We start from the raw sequence: 20,757 nt of genomic DNA, 5'->3' as shown, positions 1-20,757 counted from the left end.
CTTCTTGACCATCAGTCAATGCATAGTGCTTTCAAGTTTCTCCCAAAAATGGTCTTCAGGAGTATTAAATCAATAGCAATTTTAGTGTCTAGGGTAGAATAAGATTGCAGCCCTATTGTAATGAGTGTGTATATTTTAGTTTTGCATCGAGAATCACTGTACCATTGCTCTCATGCTCCCAGTATTTTTAGATTAGTTCAATGTAAAGGAATTGTTTCTTCATTTCCTCCCTTCCCTTCCTGCTGCATTAGTGAAGTGGACACAGTGACTCAGCAGAATGCTCGTGCAGTTGATGAGAGATAACTGAACACATCCAGCTTAACCTTGTTGTGTCCATTGCTTACATTCTTGAAAAGAAAGTCACTTCTGGCTATCAGATTATTTTTCCCTTTGTCTTCTAGTGGATTTAACAACTTTGGCTCTAAAGCACATGAGCATTATGCACCAGCATTCTATTATGCACTTCCAGGAATGTCCTGCCATGCCAATGGCTGGTGTCCTTGTGGTTACTCTTCCTGCCATCTGCACCCCCAGCCGAGGCCGTAGGACCACTGGCTGCGTCCCACACTCTGGCCATTCGCACCAGTGCCTCCACCGGAAGGTTAGGTTGGATTGGCTCAGCTGGTCAGCATGTGTGCCTTTAGAAGCCCTTCAAGGTCCTGATTTCTGGGGGGAGCTCACACTGCACAAACATTGTGCTGACAAAAGGCTAGTCTGTCTCTGGACATGTGGCTGTGCAGCTCTTTATCTTACTGCCCAGCAAACAAGCATCGTTTCTCATAGAAAGCGTTCTACTGGAGGAGTCACTGTAAAGCAGAGGGGTTCTGTTGGAGGAATTTTTCAGCGTAAGGTCTTGATGCACAGTTATGATTCAGTTAGAAACTTATGGAAATCACTAAGAAATAATCGCATCTGAGAGGTACAAGTTTCTTGTTGTTGATCTGCCTGTAAACAAACATGCACTTGCCAACAGTACACAGGCACCACAGGCAGCACAGGGAGAGAGGACCAGACCCTCCATCCAGGCCGACAGGGAGGGAAGACAGCAGCTCTTGTGGTGGAAGGGGTCCATGCACTGCAGGTGGAACTGATGAGCGTGCCCTGAGGATTCTAGGCTGGTAGAGAAGCTTCCGGATAGTGTCAGCCCTCTGGTAGAGTCAGGCGTTAAGAGTGGGGTAGGCAGAACCAGTTTGCACCTCTTCTCCAGATACTCATGTCTGATATTCACAGACCTTTCAAAATGCTCCTCAGAGGAAGGAGAGTTGTCTTTTCAGGATGCCTTGCTTGGAAGAGAGAAATGTTGGGCCCTACAGGGTGTGGGATGACATAGAGGAATGGACTCAGCAGAGGTGTTAGCAGGGAAGGTGGGCAGGCAAATCTGGGTGATGTCAACATTCAGTCATGCTCCCTGACTGAGAGAATGGCTGGCTAAGGTCTGCCCAATTCTTATCTTTTAGTTTCTTCTATTTTACTTAACAAAATTTTAAAGATATTTTTGCTGATCTAAGAGCAGGTGTTATTTTACTGTCCACGGGGAACATTTTTATTTCTCTCTTATGCCAGTCCATGTTTTTATATAAAGGGGGAATTTTAAAAATATTTGCAGAATGAACTCTCATCTGCAAGTTCATTCATTCATTAAATGTTTTCATAATTACTATGCTCCAGTTGCATTTAAGGAAAAAACAAAAACAAACAAAAAAATGACCCGGCCATTGTTGCTTAGTAGTTGAGCATCTAACTAGGAACCAGGAGGTCACAGTTCAATTCTCAGTCAGGGCACATGCCCAGGTTGCGGGCTTGATCCCCAGTAGAGGGCATACAGGAGGCAGCCAATCAATGATTCTCTCTCATTATTGGTGTTTCTATCTCTCCCTCTTCCTTCCTCTCTCAAGTAAATATATATATACACTAGAGGCCTGGTGCACGAAATTTCGTGCACTGGAGGGGGTCCCTCAGCCTGGCCTGCGCCCTCTCGCAGTCCTGGACCCCTCGGAGGATGTCTGCCTGCCGGACATCCCTCTCGCAGTCTGGGACCCCTTGCTCCTTACTGCCTGCCTGCAGTGGAGGCGGCAGAGGCTCCCACCACCACCACTGCACTCGCCAGCCGTGAGTCCTGCTTCTGGCTGAGTGGTGCTCCCCCTGTGGGAGCCCACTGACCACCAGGGGGCAGCTCCTGCATTGAGGATCTGTCCCCTGGTGGTCAGTGTGCATCATAGCGACCGGTCGTTCCGCTGTTTGGTCGATTTGCATATTAGGGTTTTATTATATAGGATAGGATGTGTGTGTGTGTGTGTGTGTGTATACTAGTATATCGAAATACCCAGATTCAAAGACTGCTGGTAATCACTTGTAGCAGACTTGTTTCCAAGAGCACCCATTCTCACTACTCCGCTCCTTCACAGAGGGGAGAGGCCCTCGCTCTGTGCTTGTCTGAAAGATGAGCAGTGCGCCTGTGCTGAGAAAGCACTTGTGTCATTTGCTAAAAGGCTGTCAGTGATTTTCTGTCCCTTGAATGAACACTAAAGCCAAATGAACTCTGACTCTTTATTTCCCTTGTCTTTATCACGAGTATCACTACTCTTATACCAAACACTGATAAGAGAAGGTCATATGTTTAAACAAGTTGCTAGGAAAAATGCAAGTTCCTCTTTCCTTTTGTTGGATCCTGTATGTTCTCAGGTATCAGGGACTGTAGGAAATATAGGAAAGGTGTCAAAAGAATGGATTAATAAGTGAAGGAAACTTTAAAAGATTAAAATAGAGAGGAAGGGCATTCTAGAAACAGTATAGAGTTGAAGAAGATAGAGATAAAGATGGGAGCTTGCCTCCAAAACAGAGTTAAGACGAGGGAGGAATGAAAGTAAACTGAGAATCACATTGAGAAAACCCAGGTAAGCACTATGGTGTGGACAGTGGATGGCAGCTGTGGTACAAGTCTCGTGTCCACTGGGGCTTTGGGACTTGGGTGCTGTGATTCTGCATTGGATTTGTTCTTTTCATGATCTTTGTCCATCTGTGGCAGTGGCTAGCCCTACGTGTGCTCCCCAAGAGCCTCATCAGCTCTGTGTCCAATCCCCCTCTAGGGTGCATCGGGGAAATCATGCCGTCATCAGGACACCGGCTCCGAGATGTCGAACACCATCCTCTCCTGACCGAAAACGACAATTATGACTCTTCGTCCTCCTCTTCCTCTGAGGCTGACGCGGCAGACAGGGTCTGGTTCATCCATGACGGCTGTGGCATGATCTGCGCTGTCATGACGTGGCTTCTGGTCGTCTATGCAGACTTTGTGGTGACATTTGTCATGCTGCTGCCTTCCAAAGACTTCTGGTACTCCGTGGTCAACGGAGTCATTTTTAACTGCTTAGCGGTGCTTGCCCTGTCATCTCACCTGAGAACCATGCTCACCGACCCTGTGAGTACTCGCTGTTGAGCTGGATTTTCTCATGTGTCTGGTCTATCGCTACATGGGCCGTGCAGCAGACGGCCTGTTGCTCCTGTAACCTCAGGTTTTCATTAATTCCTAGAAATAGGCTTGTAGCATTTTTTACTGGAGAAGAAGCATCGCTTAAACAGAAATGGTATCACGGTATGTCAATGAAAAATATTCCCACTGGCTGTTTATTCAAATGAAGAGATTGTACTAAATAATTTCTAAAATCCCTCCTAGTTTAAATATTTCATTTCTCTGAGGAATGGACTGAAAACTGAGAGATCCGGGATCTGGATTATACCACTGTGCTAACCTTTTCAATTGCCTTTGACCATAAGCAACTAATTTAACTTCTTTGGGCTAAAGGGTAGCTATTACCTCTAAGTTTTGCTAGCTTTGTAATTCTCTTGTTTTTAAGTCTCAGCTAAAATGAGAAGTAAACGTCTCATTCTAGCTGGTAAAAGGTCAAGATTCAGCCGCGCTACGAAGCAGAGAGGGAGAACTCATTGATTACCGGTTATATCAGGTGTGAGTGTGACCTTGGAGGAAGCGGTTGCTAAAAAGAGATCAGGTTCAGTGCAGTGAGAGAGCTGGCACTGGTGTGTGAGAACAAGGGCGGTGTATTGGGCTTATCTTTGGAGCAGTTTCCCTGACACTAAAGATGGGCCAGCTCTCACACATTGAACTGCCCTTACTTCCTGATGTCTTGAAGGCCCTGGACTCAGAACCTCCATGCTGGGCATAAGGCTGCTAACCTGAGATTTTGAGGCGTCCTCTGGTTAGGCAAAGTGGTAGTGATCCTCGAAGTTCAGCCCAGAGTCACCTCCAGACTGGCTCCCAGGCTCACCCCAGAGTCCAGAGGAGGCTCTTCGTGGGAGGCAGCCTGCAGCCCAGGGCAGAGTTCTCCCACCAGCGGAACTGCTGCAGGTGTCACAGCTAGGTTTTGTGGTCGGTGTGGAGTTCAGTTTGAAGAGGTTCTTTCCACCACAGCATTAAAAGAGTGGTTTTAAGCCACTAGTACAGGGCCTCCTGATTTGTACATTCAAGTCTACTGGGCTCATGTCTGTTGGTAAGCTTTCTCTTAAAAGGTACCAAGAAGTTAATGTTTTGTTATAAAACTTTTTTATACATAAGATTAGGCCTTTGTCTGAGAATAAACCAATATTGATCAGTCCACAGAATGTGGTTGACACGTTGACTTACTAAAATGAGAAGTAAACGTCTCATTCTAGCTCAGTGGTCAGCAAACTCATTAGTCAACAGAGCCAAATATCAACAGTACAACGATTGAAATTTCTTTTGAGAGCCGAAAACCAACTTTTGCGCATGGGACACGAAGTTTCAATCGCACTGTACGTGCGCGCCCACATGTGATATTTTGTGGAAGAGCCACACTCAAGGGGCCAAAGAGCCGCATGTGGCTCACGAGCCACAGTTTGCCGACCACTGTTCTAGCTGGTAAAAGGTCAAGATTCAGCTGCGCTATGAAGCAGAGAGGGAGAACTCATTGATTACCAGTTATATCAGGTGTGAGTGTGACCGGTTATATCAGGAGTGAGTGTGAGAAGTACTTCCTGATGTCTTGAAGGCTCTGGTCTTCAAACTGAACTCGCGAGCCGCGGTTTGCGGCTCTGTTTGACTAATGAGTTTGCCGACCACTGCTGTAAGGCATTACCCTTACCCAGAAGTTTTGACTTCAGGTTAAAGACATTAGTACATTATTAAAATGTTTTTTAAGTGTTTTTCCCTAAGGCAGTGGTCGGCAAACTCATTAGTCAACAGAGCGGCAAACCGTGGCTCGCGAGCCGCATGTGGTTCATGAGCCGCAGTTTGCCGACCACTGCCCTAGATTATTCACTCTGTTACCTGTTTGCCCATTGGAGGTCTTGGGCCTCGGACAGTGTCATAGGCCCAACCAGTGAGCAGCTGGGAGCAGCACTTAGGTGACAACTTGGAAGCTAAGTCTGCCCACGGTTTTATAGCTTCACCTGATTGTGGGGTCTTTCACCATCACCGAATCTGATGTCCCTCAGAGATGTTTAAAGCAGCAGTCACCAACTGGTAGTCCGTGGACCACTGGTGGTCCATGAGGTCCGAAAGGCTGGTGACAGCTGGTTTAAAGGCCCCTCTTCTCCCCTTTACACAGCAAAACCTCCCTCTGGGAACACACCTGCTCCTGGCCCCTGTGCATCTCCATCCCCTGTCCTCACTACAGCACCAACACCACACAATAGTACCCAGGCCACAGAGGGGGCAGTTACAGGGCCAGGGCCCAGATTCACGATTTCTACTCTATATTCATTGTAGGGAAAGCCCTGTTAGTGTGGACCATCTTCCTGGATATTGAAAGCTGGATGAGTCCATCCTTTGTAGCATTTTGGTGATGGGACCACTTCCACACACAGGTCCCTAGTTGTGAGTGTGCAGGACAGGGCCTCGGGGGAAGGAGGGCTGACCAGGCAGACACTCCTTGTCAGAGTGTGTTTGTTTCCCCTGTTAAGTATAGTTGCCTCTCACTCCTGGCTGTGCAGCTCCCGGCCCTACCCCTCTCCTCCTCTGGGAAAAGGCCCCAGAACTCTTACCAGAAGTCCCAAGAGCTGGGGGAGGTGAATGGGGAGAAGGTGTATGCGGGACATCTCTTCTGTCCCTGGTGGGTGTATACATCACTGTGGTGTTGAATGGAAGCATGAGAGGAAGGCAGACTAAGCTAGAGGAGGAGTTGAAATCATGGACATCAGTTTTTCCATTGGAATTTGATTCATATACCACACACCCTTTTAAAGTGCATAGTTCAGTGATTTTTAGTGCATTCATAGAATTGTGTATCCATCACTACAATCAATTTTAAACATTTCATCACCCCCAAAAAACCCCTGCCCCCATAGCCATCACTACCTAGTTCCCCATTCCCCCAGCCCTAGGCAGCCACTAATCTACTTTCAATCTTTGCCTATTCTGGAATCATAACTGTAATCATACAATATGTGGCCTTCTATGCTTGGCTCCCTTCACCCAGCAGGAGGTGTTCAGGGTCTGTCCAGGTTGCAGCGTATGCCGCTGTCTCATCCTCCTATGGCCGAGGAGCATTGTTTTGTTTATTAGACAGTGTCACTTGACGGACCTTTGGGTTGTTTTCACGTTGGGCTGTTGGGGTACTGCTGCCATGAAAATGTCGTACAAGCTTTTGTGGACCTGGGCTTCGTTTCTTATGTATGTACCTAGGAGTGGAATTGCTGGGTCATGTGGGAACTCCACATTGAACTTTTTGAGGAACCGCCAGACTGTTTTCCACACCAGCTGCCCCATTTTGCCTCCCCACCAGCAGTGCCTGAGGGTCCAGTTCCTCTGCATCCTCTTGTCTTGTTCACCTTTTATCATAGGCGCCTCAGGATATGAAGTGGTGCTTCACTGTGGTTTTGATGTGCATCTCCCCAATGACTAGTGATGCTGAGCATCTTTCCATGTGCTTTTGGCTACTCCTATGTCTTTGGAGAAGTGTCCATTTAAGTCCTCTGTCCATTTGGATGTCATGTTTCAGCCAGGCCACACCAGAATTCTGGTGGTAAGTTACAGAACCCACTGGGGGTCAGTGTAAATAAAACTGAGGAACCTAGCGGCAAGAGTCCTGCTGAGAGCCTGGCCGGCTGCAGAACCGGGATGTGAACACTGTGCGAGGTAGACTGGGGCTGGGGCGGACAGGCTTTCTCTGTCCTGTGGGTATGCTGTCTTGCTCAGCATCCCAGCTCTCCCTGCGCCTAGTGAAGAAGGGTAGCCCCACAGAGCATGCAATTGGAATTAAGTTCCAGATCCACATTCCTGAAGGGAGATTATGAGGCCCAGCAGGGTCAGGTGTCCACTCTTGTTCTCTCAATGGGGGGTTTGCTTTCTTTTCTCTGCAGAGCATGGCTTTACCATCCCAGGGCCCAGTGTGGGCTCGGCCAGAACCACCACGCCACCCCAGGGCAGGGCAGATAGCCAGCCCACTGCGGCTTCATGTCTTTTTGCTAAACCAATAGGACCTAGTCAGCCTTTGCTAGAATTGGCTTTAGTTTGTTATTTGAGAAAAGTCCTTCGTACTTTGAATGAGGAGCAGGAAGGATGATGCAGTCCGTGATCTTTGATGGAGCAGAGATCTGATCATAAAGCAACAGCCCAGGTATTGGAAGATGAGACTTTGACCAAACTTAACGTTGGGAAACACCGAGAACTTAAAATTGTGAAGGGATACTGAGTGACTGCAAAGGGGCCACCTACCCCTCGCCAGAGCCTGCTGTCCTGAAGCCCCAGCCTTTTTTTGTTTTTGTTTTTTGTTAATCCTCACCAGAGGATATTTTTCCCATTGCTTTTTCAGAGAGAGGGAGGAAGGGGGAGAGATACAGACAGAGAGTGAAGGGGAGGGAGAGAGAGAAATGTCAATGTGAGAGACATAACAACTGGTTGCCTCCCGCACACACCCCAACTGGGGGTGGGGAGTGAACCCCAAAACCCAGGCACATGCCCTTGACTGGGAATCTAACCTGCAACCCTTTGGTACACAGGCCATACTCTGCACACACCGACCAGGGCCCAGCCTCTTTTTATGAACGTCAGCCTTCTCAGACATTTGCTGAATGCCGATGAAGGGCACCCTTGGAGGAGCGTTGGTCCTGCGCCAGGTGCTGCCAAAGGTTTTCTTTCATTAACCCTCCAGCCCCTGGGAGAGGTGGAGTAAATGAGACCAACATCCGAAAATGAGACCCCCACACAAAGCTGGGATTCGAACAAGATTTGTCTGTCTCCAAAGCCCCTGCTTCATGTTAAATTCTTATTTATAAACTAGAGGCCCGATGCAGGGAATTCATGCAATAGTAGGCCTTCCTTCCCCCAGCTGCTGGCACTAGCTTCCCTCTGGCACCCGGGACCCGGGCTTCCCTTGCTGCCCCGGCTTCGTCCAGAAGGTTGCCTGGAAGGACGTCCAGTCTAACTAGCATATTATGCTTTTATTATTATAGATAGATGTTTCACACTTACACAGAAGTAGAGAGAAAATAGTGTCATGAACCCCATGGTCAGTCTTGTGTCAGCCATACCCTCACCTAACTCCCTCTCTTCCCCTCCCCAGAGTACTTAGAAGTAAATCTCAGACACTAAAAAACTATTTGTAAATATTTGTGTGTATCTTTAAAAAGTAAGGGCTCTTCTTTATAAAAGCATAGCCTCAATGCCCATAGCTCATGTGGAGCTACTGATTAATTTCTCCATACCTCTCCAGTTAGAGCTCACATTTCCTCAGTGATCTCAGTTCTTTTACTTTCTTCTTGTTTGAATAAGGATTCAAATAACGTCTGTGCTTTGCGATTGGTTGACCTATCTCTTATATCTCTTGATCTCTGTGGTTCTTTCTCTCTTATTTCCTTGGGATTTTTTTTTAATCCTCACCTGAGGATATGTTTACTAGAGGCCCGGTGCACGAATTTGTGCACCAGTGGGGTCCCTCGGCCTGGCCTGAGGGATTGGGCCAAAACCAGCTCTCTGAAATCCCCCAAGGGGTCCTGGATTGCGAGAGGGCACAGGCCAGGCCGAGGGACCCACTGGTGCATGATCCGGGCCAGGGAGGGAGGCAGGAGGTTGGCCAGCCGGGGAGGGATGGTGGGAGGGCTCCAGGGCATGTCTGGCTCATCTCGCTCAGTCCCAATCAGCTGGACCCCAGCAGCAAGCTAACCCACCAGTTGGAGCATCTGCCCCCTGGTGGTCAGTGCACATCATAGCGACTGGTTGACCAATCGACTGTCTGCCCCTGGTGGTCAGTGCACGTCATAGCGAGCGGTTGAGCAGCCTTAGCATATCATTAGCATATTACACTTTGATTGATTGAACAGCCAACCGGAAGACCAGACACTGGAGTGGACTGTGATCGCAGCATCTGCTGGTGGTGCGAGCCGAGCATAGGCCAGCTCCTCTACGCAAGCTCACCTCAAAAGACTCTGCTTCCACGTGTAGGCCATCGCTGTGGGGCCTCAGGGAAATCATCTCCAAGTCCTGAGGAGACCGGGCCTTGAGGAGCCTTCATTGGCTGCCCAGGGTTCTGAGCAGCCAAACGGAATATCTGGAGCCAGCAAATGCCTGCACACCATGAGGGAGTCTCCAGTCACTGGTTTCTCACAACAACTGTTTGCCTAACCCTCAAGAGATACACAGCTTTCTTCACTAAGAAATCATAAGTAATTTCCTAAAAAAAGTGGGGGGTCATATTCTGCTTTTTAGAAGGGTATTTATCACCTTTATTTTTCCTATGGAAAAGTACATGTGTGTCTCCTAAAAATTAAGGTGGCTGGAGTTTTAAATCTGGTCCATTTCCTCTGATGGAAATGTGTGAGGCTGAACTGTCACCAGGAGCGGGTATACAACATGGTATTTTATAAAATCATAACAGCATTAAGACTTTCGGATTGGTGAGGAAACTTGAAAGACTCCAAATTGAGATATGTAAATTAAGTAAAATGTTGCACCCAGCATTCTGATTTTAATTTTCAAAAATAAGAGTTTAAACCCTTAACTTTTTTTATCTTCCTATGGAGACACATTGAGTGTTAGGAAATGCTAGGACCTTGACCAAAACAGCTTCCCCATATTAAGACAATGAAACTGACTTCCCTCCGGAGGGAAGTCAACTATAGCAGAGGGTTGGGCGGGGCACATTTTACCCACAGGCCCTCCTGTCCCACTTCCCCAGAGCACCTTCTGGAGGCCTTACTTCCTTCTGGTGACGCTGGGCTCGCAGGGGCCTTGGAGCTGATAGTCCTCAGTCTTTTTCAAACTTGGATGTCAGCCCTCACCCTCCAGAGGTTTGTACCTGGCTCGGGGGTCCAGCCTGCGCATCCTGGCTTTAACGAGCTCCAGCACTGCTCCTACTGGTCAGCAGAGTCCCTTACTGTCTGCTTACCCACTGCCTCCTCAGTCCCCCAGAGCTCTTAGCCCCTGCCCTTCCATCGCCTCATACTTCTGTATCACTACACCACTGGCCTGATGTTCCCAGTGGCTCAGTGAGGCTCTTTCTCCAGAAACGTGCATTTCTGCATGAAGCACAGGCTCTGAGGGGCTAAGAAATGGGATATGCGCCTGCTGGTGTGGCTCAGTGGTTGAGTTTCCACCTATGAACCTAGAGGTCACTGTTCAATTCCTAGTCAGTGTACATGCCTAGTTGAGGCCTTGATCCCCAGTGAGGGCCATGCAGGAGGCAGCCGATCAGTGATTTTCTTTCATCATTGATGTTTCTATCTCTCTCCTCCTTTCCTCTCTGAAATTATCCTATATAATAAAACCCTAATAAGCAAATTGACTGAATGGCAGAACGACCAGTCGCTATAACACATACTGACCTCCAGGGGGCAGACGCTCACCACAGGAGTTGCCCCCAGGTCATCACTGTGCTCCCACAGGGGGAGTGCTGCTCAGCCAGAAGCTGGGCTCACAGCTGGCGAGCACAACGGCAGTGGTGGGAGCCTCTCCTGCCTCTGCTGCAGGCGGGTGGTAAGGAGTGAGGGGTCCTAGACTGCAAGAGTCCCGGACTGCAAGAGGGATGTCTGACTGCTGACTTAGGGATCGGGCTTAAGCTGGCAGGCGGACATCCCTGGAGGGGTCCCAGACTGCGAGAGGGCGCAGGCAGGGCTGAGGGACCCTCCCCCTGTCCCAATGCATGAATGTTGTGCACTGGGCCTCTAGTCCTCATCCTATATAATAAAAGCCTAATATGCTAAGTGTCCGGTAGTCCATTCAACCAATCAAAGAGTAATATGCTAATGATATGCTAAGGCCATTCAACTGCTCACTATGACATCCACTGACCACGAGGGGGCAGATGCTCTGACCAGTAGGTTAGCTTGCTGCTGGAGTCCAGCCGATCGGGACTGAGTGAGAAGGGCTGGACATGCCCTGGAGCCCTCCTGCGGTCCCTTCCCAGCTGGCCAACCTCCTGTGTCCCTCCCGGCCCTAATTGTGCACCAGTGGGATCCCTCAGCCTGGCCTGTGCTCTCTCGCAATCCGGGACCCCTAGGGGGATGTTGAAGAGCCGGTTTCAGCCCAATCCCACAGGCCAGGCCAAGGAACTCCACTGGTGCACAAATTCATGCACCGGGCCTCTAGTCCTATCTAACAAAAGAGTAATATGCAAATTGACCATACCTCTGCTACACCCACAAGCCATTCCCACCAGCCAATCAGGAGCGAGTATGCAAATTAACCCAACCAAGATGGCTGCAGCCACAGAGTGAGCAGGAGGCTTGGGTTTCCCCAGCAATGGAGGAAGCCAAGCTTCCTGCACACCCTGGCTGGCCGTGGACTCCACTCAAGGCTACAAAGTTTCAATTATAGAAGATAAATAAATCCCAACAAAAATGGCTGTGGCCACGGAGCTGGAGAGAGCAGGAGGCTTGAGTTTCCCGGTGATGGAGGAAGCCAAGCTTCCTGGCCTGCCTTAGCTTCCACTCAAGGCTACAAAGTTTCAATTATAGAAGATAAATAAATCCCAACAAAAATGGCTGTGGCCACAGAGCGAGCATGAGGCTTGGGTTTCCCGGGCAATAGAGGAATCCAAGCTTTCCACCTGCCCTGGCCTGCCCTAGCCTCCGCTCAAGGCTACAAAGTTTCAATTATAGAAGATAAATAAATCCCAGATACCAGGTCCTCCACTTGGGTCGCCAGGGGGCGTGGCCGGCCTGCAAACCACCACAGGCCCCTCACCCAGGCCACCCCACGCCCCAAGGGAACCCCCACCCTGATCTGGGACACACTTCAGGGCAAACCAGCCAGCCCCCACCCGTGAACCAGGCCTCTATCCTATCTAATAAAAGAGTAGTATGCAAATTGACCATCACTCCAACACACAAGATGGCTGCCCCCATGTGGACACTAGATGGCCACCACAAGATGGCCAGCAGGGGAGGGGCCAGGCCTGCAAGGGAAGGCAGTTGTGGGCGATCAGGCCAGCAGGGGAGGGCAGTTGGGAGGGACCAGGCCTGCAAGGGAGGGCAGTTGGGGGCGATCAAGCCTGCAGGAGAGGGCAGTTAGGGGTGACCAGGAGGGAAACAGAGGAGGGAAGTTGGGGGTGACCGGGCCTGCAGGAAGGGCAGTTGGGGGGGGGACCCAGGCCTGCAGGGGAGAGCAGTTGGGGGTGACCAGGCCTTCAGGGGAGGGCAGTTAGGGGTGACCAGGCCTGCAGGGGAGGGCAGTTAGGGGCAATTGGGCTGGCAGGGGAGCAGTTAGGCATCAATCAGGCTGGCAGGGGAGTTGTTAGGGGGTGATCAGGCTGGCAGGCAGAAGCAGTTAGGGACAATCAGGAAGTCAGGCAGGCGAGCAGTTGGGAGCCAGCAGTCTGGATTGTGAGAGGGATGTCCCAGATTGGAGAGGGTGCAGGCTGGGCTGAGGGACACACACCCCCATGCCCGAATTTCGTGCACCAGGCCTCTAGCATATAATAAAAGCCCAATATGCAAATTGTCCCCTTGACTGGGAGTTCAACTGCTTGCTATGACGTACACTGACCACCAGGGGGCAGTGTGGAACATGGCAGGTGTCAGCAACACAGCGCTGGCAGCAGGCGGCAGTGGAGGTGCTGCCGGCCCCAATGGGCCCCAACGAGAGCGAGACCATGGCGGGATGGTGGAGCAGGTGAGCGGGCGGTGCCAGGTCAAGGCGGGTGTGAGCAGGGGCCTGATCGCCCTACAGACAGTGACCGGCAGCGGCGGCAGCAGGGGATGGGGCCGCTGCCCATCTCCCAGGCGCTGAGGGAGCTGGGTGGGGCTCTGGCCTCAACTGAACGCCCTGCAGACAGTGACCAGCAGCTGGTCGGCTCTGATCACTTGATCAGGGCCAGGCCCCCATTTGGGACGGGGAACTGGGGTGGATGGCAGCGACCAACCTCCCACGGCACCCAGGCAGGGGGCTGCAACCTCTCGCCAGCTACCTGTGGGGGGGCTGGGGGGAGCAGAATTGCGGTGAGAATGCGGGGTGTCTGCCGAGCTCGCTCTCACTTCCCCTGCTACCCTCCCCCGGGATGCCAGGGCTCATGTCCCAGGGAAGCCTCCCCAATCCCTCCCCACCCCCAGTGCTCAGGTGCTGGGTGCCCGTGAGGAGCCCACCCCGCACCTGCACAGCCTCTTCTGGGTAAACCAGGCCGCAGTTGCCAGGACCACAGGGCCCAGTCGGGCTCCCTGTGGGTTCGTGCAGGAGCTGGTCTGCGAGGCTGGTGGGGAGAGAGCGTGCTGCCTGCCCAGCTTCCGTGCGGCGCCACTGGGCAGGCCAAAGGCCCACACTGCGCCCCGAACCGCGGCTCACTGAATCTCTGTGTGGGGACACGGGTGCCATGACTCAAGCGGATGGGGGGCGCATGGGGACCAAGGGGCCCAGGTGCTGCCCAGGGCCCAGAGGTCAGCTGGGACCTGCCCTTCCATGCCAGACGCTCGCACTTCGATTGCCGGCCAGGCCTAGGGACCACACCCGTGCACGAATTTCATGCATCGGGCCTCTAATGTGTGTGTATGTGTGTGTATGTGTGTGTGTGCGTGTGTGTACATATACTTATATATGTATATATGTACATAAAAGATCAAGGCAATACCAGCCAGGGCCCAGCCTTTTTTATGAACATCAGCCTTCTCAGGAGACACTTGCCGACTGCTGATGAAGGGCACCCTTGGAGGAACCAGTGCTCCAGGTGCCCTGCCAAACATGTTCTTTCATTAACCCTCCAGCGCCTGGGAGAGCGGGAGTAAATCCACATCTGAAAATGAGGCCCCACACAAAGCTGGGGTTCTAACAAGATTTGTCTGTCTCCCTATTGCAGCCTCTTGGGGCCACTGCCTGATGCTCAGGTGGCCACTGCCCCATGTCTGGCCTCCAGGCTACCTGGTTCTGTGAAGACAACTTCTGGCCATCAGCACTCTGCCTCCTGCCATTCGTTCACTTTTCCCTAACTCCTCTTCCCGTTGCTCCTCTTTCCCCAGCTCCCCTAGCTTGTGGGGCATGTGTACTGACTGTTACAGCTCCTGACCCCCAGCCGGAGACGCTGAGCTGGGTCGGTCACTCAGGGCCCCATTTCTAGGTTTGAGTGTGAGAGTGGATTAGGTTGGCAGACACAGATGCATTACATCTGAAAACAAGATAAGCCCTTTGTGAGATTGTTTTGTTCGGTGTTCCCTATGGCAGCTGATAGGAAACTGTGGGTAGCGTTATCAGGCCCCCCCCCGCCCCCAGCCCTGCATTAGAATGGAGTGATAGGGAAATGGTAACCATCAGCTGCCCTTGCATTGGAGTGGCTTCACAAACCTTGCACTGTGGAACTTGCACTAGCTAGGAAAAACTGTGACTAAATATCACATGATCTCACTCACTTGTGGAATATAATGAACAACATAGCGGATGAACAAAAATAGAACCAGAGACATAGAAGCATCGAACAGACTGTCCAACCTATGAGGGAAGGCGGGGTGTGGGGATAAGAGATCAACCAAAGGACTTGTACGCATGCATATGAACATAGCCAATGGACACAGACAGTACGGGGGTGAGGGCATGTGCTGGGGTGGGGGTGAGGGGCGGTGGCGGGGAGCGGCCGGGGAAAGGTCAAGGGGGGAAAAAGGAGACTCATGTAATACTTTAAACAATAAAGAATTTAAATTTAAAAAAAAAACAACTCATGTGACTTATGTGACAGTTTATGAGGGATAAGGTATTTATTTTGAGTTCATTTTAATGCATATTTTTTCCATGCAAAATAAAACTTCTGGTCCTGCCTGAGTAATAGTTATTTTTCATACTAATATGCTTTAAGTGGCAACTAATTATTGTTAAGCCTAAGACTAATTCCTACATTTATTGACTGTTTTTAGCCTTTCCTTCTCCTTAACTAAACATTCTTATTAAACTGTAGGGAGCAGTACCCAGAGGAAATGCTACTAAAGAATACATGGAGAGTTTGCAGCTAAAGCCTGGAGAAGTGATCTACAAGTGCCCAAAGTGCTGCTGTATCAAGCCCGAGCGTGCCCACCACTGCAGGTACCCGGCCCCTCCCTGGGCAGCCCGAGTGCCCACCATTGCAGGTACCCGGCCCCTCCCTGGGCAGCCCGAGTGCCCACCACTGCAGGTACCCGGCCCCTCCCTGGGCAGCCCGAGTGCCCACCACTGCAGGTACCCGGCCCCTCCCTGGGCAGCCCAAGTGCCCACCATTGCAGGTACCCGGCCCCTCCCTGGGCAGCCCAAGTGCCCACCACTGCAGGTACCCGGCCCCTCTCTGGGGCAGCCCGAGTGCCCACCACTGCAGGTACCCGGCCCCTCTCTGGGGCAGCCCGAGTGCCCACCACTGCAGGTACCCAGCCGCTCCCTGGGGCAGCCCGAGTGCCCACCACTGCAGGTACCCGGCCGCTCCCTGGGCAGCCCGAGTGCCCACCACTGCAGGTACCCGGCCGCTCCCTGGGCAGCCCGAGTGCCCACCACTGCAGGTACCCGGCCGCTCCCTGGGCAGCCCGAATGCCCACCACTGCAGGTACCCGGCCCCTCCCTGGGCAGCCCGAGTGCCCACCACTGCAGGTACCCGGCCCCTCCCTGGGCAGCCCAAGCGCCCACCACTGCAGGTACCTGGCCCCTCCCTGGGCAGCCCAAGCGCCCGCCACTGCAGGTACCTGGCCCCTCCCTGGGGCAGGCGGTCCCTCTCAGTTACCTCTGACCAGCATTACAATTTTGTGTATTGGACGCATGGCTTGGGGTTATGTTCCCTCAGAGCATGGAATACTAATAATCCAACCTCTCCTTTTCAGTATTTGCAAAAGATGTATCCGGAAAATGGACCATCACTGCCCGTGGGTGAACAATTGTGTAGGAGAAAAGAATCAGAGATTTTTTGTGCTCTTTACTGTGAGTAGAAGTATTTATGTGGTAACTTACATTGAGTTTTAAATTCTTAAACTAGAATCTTGCCTGGAGCTGGTAAATTTATTCTAACCTTAGACCAGTTTCCCTCCGACCTTTTCTTTGGATTCAAATTATAATTCTGTGCTGTGATTGGAAGGAAGTAATCTGACAGATAAATATATGCTGCTTATGGTGCTTTAGGTGTTTTACTGTCATTTAATTCTCTCAGATACACAGTTCTTAATAAGATCTTGCTGAAGTTAGAACATGATTCCCTGCAGTGTGTTTTCCTATAAAATTATGTAACTTGGTCTAGCGTGCTCTCGGGTAGGAGATGTCAACTACTGCGATAGATTCCTTCCCTCGTTCATTTTATCGACAAATGCAATGGAGGCGTCCACATCAGGTTAAGCAGCCTTTGCTCCCAGAAATAGGTGATTGCTCATCATGTGACCAGTTTTCCGTCGTTGCAGATGTACATAGCTCTGTCTTCAGTGCACGCTCTGATTCTCTGTGGACTCCAGTTCATTTCCTGCGTCCGGGGGCAGTGGACAGGTAAGGCCATATGCATCTTTCCTGGAGACACGCTGCTGGGTGATGAGGGAAAGGCTTTAAAGGAAAACTGCTTTTCCAGTTTTGAAAGAAATCCTAGCTCTTATTTTAGGAGTTGGGTTTTTTTTTTGTTTTTAAGAAAAGAATTTGGGTAGGTATTAATACTGCCTTTTTCCTAGTATAATGAAGTTCTCTATATACTAGTAACTATTCTTCCTTAGTCAATTGATAATTTCTATTAGATAGTCTCATTTGTATTTTGCGGATATGAAGACTAAAGGGAAGTTAGTATTGTTCCCACCAAACCTGGTTAGCCAGCTGGGCACTGTTCAGCTGCTCCTCATGACTAAATGAGTGTGGTGAAGGTGGGCATGGCCTGTCCAGCCCTGGATGCCCAGGCAGGTACAGTTGTCCTGCCCAGGGGCGGGGGAGGAGCGGCCTGTGTGTACTCCCGTGTGTAGGTACCCCTGCCTCTCTCCTTCTCCGGCTTTTGTTGCACTTTAATACACAGATACAGTCTTAATAGAAACCTCAGTTATTCTGGAATCTTTGGAAACTGCTGACCGGAAACAGTGGTGTGAATTTTCGCTCGGGAGGCCGCCCTCCTCGGCCCCTTGGTGAACAATGAGTGTGCCTACTTAGAGAATGAGCACATTCTCCCTGGAAGCTGGCCCAGGGCTGCCACTGTGTGGGTCCTGGGAGCTAAACTCACGACATCCTGCGGTATTTGTTATGCTGTGATGTCCAACCCATTTTCTCTCGTTTGTAGAATGCAGTGATTTTTCACCTCCGATCACTGTAATCCTGTTGATCTTCCTGTGCCTTGAGGGTCTCCTGTTTTTCACTTTCACTGCAGTTATGTTCGGCACCCAGATCCACTCAATATGCAATGATGAAACGGTATGCTTCGTCCTGGGCTGTGTTTGCTTAAGGTTTGGTGAGAGTTTGAGTAAATGGGAAATTCTAATGTCCACAGCAGGTGTGTGTGTATTATTAACTCGGAGATTAATTGGGCCGCCTTGATAAGCACCGACAGGCTCGCTGTATTTGTTCTTCCTGTTCTTATGCGAGTGCATATTTCAGGGATCAGTGTGACCTGAGAGTCAACAGAGCCAGGCAGGTTCCCAGTTTCCAGGAGACCCAACCCCTGGAGCAGCTGAGTGAGTTGCAGGAATTGATCGCCTTCATGCCTTTGAACTGTAGGCCTAGAGCAGACGCTCGATAAATATTTGTAGTAAATGAATTAAAGGCTGCCCCTGGCCCAGAGGACTAGCTCTCTTCCTCACCACTGTGGCTCTTCGGCTGTCCTCATCGCTGTGCCACTGCCTGGCTAAGTGATGTTGGCCTGACCAGGCGGCTGTAGCCTGGCTGTGCTCAGGGAGGCCGTGGGGCCGGTGCCGGGGAAGGAGAGCCCACACTTCACCCCCACCTCGATCTCAAATGCAGAGGGACAGTTTAGTGGTGATTCCACGTTTTCAGCACTTGGCCTAACCTGGATGTGTTGGGGTTTCCTGGCACTGCCACCCACACACTTTTCTTTCTGCTTCCAGGAGATTGAGAGACTGAAAAGCGAGGAGCCAACTTGGGAGCGGCGGCTGCGATGGGAGGGGATGAAGTCTGTCTTTGGGGGGCCGCCTTCCCTCCTCTGGATAAATCCCTTCGTCGGCTTCCGATTTAGGCGACTGCAAATGAGACCCAGAAAAGGAGGCCCGGAGTTCTCCGTTTGAGACCCCTCTCATGCTGGAACTTGTGAATGGACTTTAAATTATTTATTTGGTGTCTGAAAGGGTATCAACAACTCATCTGTGACCAATAGGGCAAATGGAACCTACACAAACCAGTTGCTTGCAGCAAGCAGAATCTTATATATTTACAGTCGCAGGTGGCAGATTTTTCAAACTAGGAACCTGGGTGATGCAGGTGTTTTCACCTGTACAACTAACAAAAGGGAGGTGGCCACGTGAAGAAGCCAAATGTCATTCTCCTCCCGCCCAGTTAGGACTTTGTTAAGACTATTTTGCATTTCTAAGAAGCTGTGTGATATTACATGGGTTATTAAAGCCTGTGTACTGAGCTGCTGTTTTCAATCACGAAGAAGGAAAGTTAATCCAGTGAAAAGAATCCTCCGACGAGTGGTCCCAGGGAGGCCTGTTGACCCTGCGATTCATTAGTGCACTCCCCTGGTCCAGAAGGGGCGTTTACATAGAAGTACATTTTGGTCTCCATTAGCTCTGACATTCGCACTGAATTTGCAAAAGATCTGTGCATTGCACACGAAGGCGGCTCCAGGTACACTCCCACTGCCCGGAGGGGCCTTCTTTGACCCTGCAGCAAGTCTGTGTGCGTGTCTGTGTCCGTGTGTGTGCGTGCGTGCATGTGTGTTTTAAAATTGACAGTGTTGTTTAGGCGATGTAACACTTAATGGCTGTGAGCAGCAAACAAACTATTTTTTAGAAACCGACGTTTCAGGGAAGCGGGGAGAGCTGCCCCGGGATCCTCCTCCCGTGGGTTCACTATGAATGTATTGCAAACTGGAGAATATCTTGATCCAAAGAACAATCATTCCTGTGTGGTCCTTTGTTGCCCTCCTGTTTTCATTTTATCTTAAAAATCTTGAGCACATGAGGGCCTTGGAACTGACTTTTTTAGTTCTGCCCAAATTAGCAGTGTATAAACAGCACCTCAGTGAGAGAAGAGTGACGTCCCCTGGCGGCCTTCACCTGTGCGGTGTGGTGGGCGTGTAGGAAGAGGGGCTGGCACCGCAACAGGTACACACTGAGAGAGACAGGCGTCACTGAGAAGGTGAGGGGACCACAGGCCATGAACCCTGGACTCTGTGTCCCTCACTTGCAAAGAATATTCAAGATGGAACAGCTTGTTTTTCTTTATTTTTTTAAAATCATTTTTGTTTCTCTACCCACATCACCAGTGAGAAAAAAAAAAAGGACCCTTGTTGCAGAGCTTAAAATTATGCCAGAAAGCAAACAGCTCCCCTCCTTGGGGACTCGCCTTAAACTTGCCTGGTCTGTACATGTTCTGTGGGACCCATGAGGAAGCGTCTGTGACAGTCCGAGGGTCTCCGTGAGCCTGCCTCCCACGCTGAGAAGAGTTGGTGTCTCCCTCCTCGTCTTCATGCCTTTCTGTTCATCTGTGAATCGTTTTTGTTTCTGTTTTTAATTGATCCGTACCCTTTCCTAATCAGGGCTTCTACCACTGCTGATGCAAAACCACAAAGGGACCTTCTCGAGACACAATGGTAGCCAGGTGAACAAAGCTGTAGGATGTGGAAGTGAATCAAGTCACTGCAGAAACTGTGAGCTATGGGGGAGCTGTGTCGCTGTCCCAGGGCCAGGCACCCCGGTGATCCAGAGAGTTTCCCCGAGATTGTTTTGCATATTCATTTGCACATCTGTTGTCTGGGTTGGACTTGTGTATTGGGCTTCAGTGTGAGCCTTTTCATATGTATATCTTGTTTATCAATAAATTATCAAAGTGGTTGAATCCTGTGAGACTTGGCAAGTATGTGCAAATCAAGTATACTTGACTTTTCAACCTCTTCTTTCAATGTAACTTTTATATTAAATAAAATCACCGGTTGACGGATCTCAAACAGTTTATTATGTGGTAGAGTTCTTGGTGGATTGTCAATGTGTTTTCTGTGGCAGGCTTTTCCTTGGCTTATTGACACCAGCACCCCGGGCTGTGACCGTCACCCCTCACCTCTAGTGCCTGTAAAAAGTGATGGGCATTCAGATGCTGCTCATGCACACTCTGCCCTATCCACATTTAATATTTTACTCTTAAATTGACACGCCATTTTACTTAGCTTTATCTTAAACATTGCTGTCATTTTTTAGTGCTGTTTGAAATAAAATTAAATTTTAAAA

At 50.3% G+C, this 20,757-nt stretch overlaps 1 protein-coding gene across 4 annotated transcripts in view; it reads left to right on the top strand.

Moving 5' to 3' along the window:
- Nucleotides 1-20,485, top strand: part of ZDHHC7 (zDHHC palmitoyltransferase 7) — a 36,336-nt gene extending 15,851 nt beyond the window's left edge. For 2 of the 4 annotated variants that reach the window (XR_013959160.1, XR_013959161.1), the window contains 7 exons: nt 3,087-3,418; nt 15,342-15,466; nt 16,225-16,321; nt 16,792-16,873; nt 17,640-17,770; nt 18,421-19,159; nt 20,073-20,485. Coding sequence is in view for 2 of the 4 variants with exons in the window: in XM_080643682.1 (XP_080499808.1) it covers nt 3,104-3,418; nt 15,342-15,466; nt 16,225-16,321; nt 16,792-16,873; nt 17,640-17,770; nt 18,421-18,597 (927 nt within the window). In the remaining 2 variants the exon portion in view is untranslated. Of the gene's footprint in view, nt 1-3,086; nt 3,419-15,341; nt 15,467-16,224; nt 16,322-16,791; nt 16,874-17,639; nt 17,771-18,420 lie in introns of all 4 variants that reach the window. The other 2 variants (XM_080643682.1, XM_080643683.1) reach the window with 1 other exon arrangement.
- Nucleotides 20,486-20,757: the final 272 nt, after the last annotated feature.

Source organism: Plecotus auritus, assembly GCF_963455305.1.
Source record: "Plecotus auritus genome assembly, chromosome: 10".
In the NCBI taxonomy this organism is placed as follows: Eukaryota; Metazoa; Chordata; class Mammalia; order Chiroptera; family Vespertilionidae; genus Plecotus; species Plecotus auritus.
This window is presented reverse-complemented; position numbering and strand designations above follow the sequence as displayed.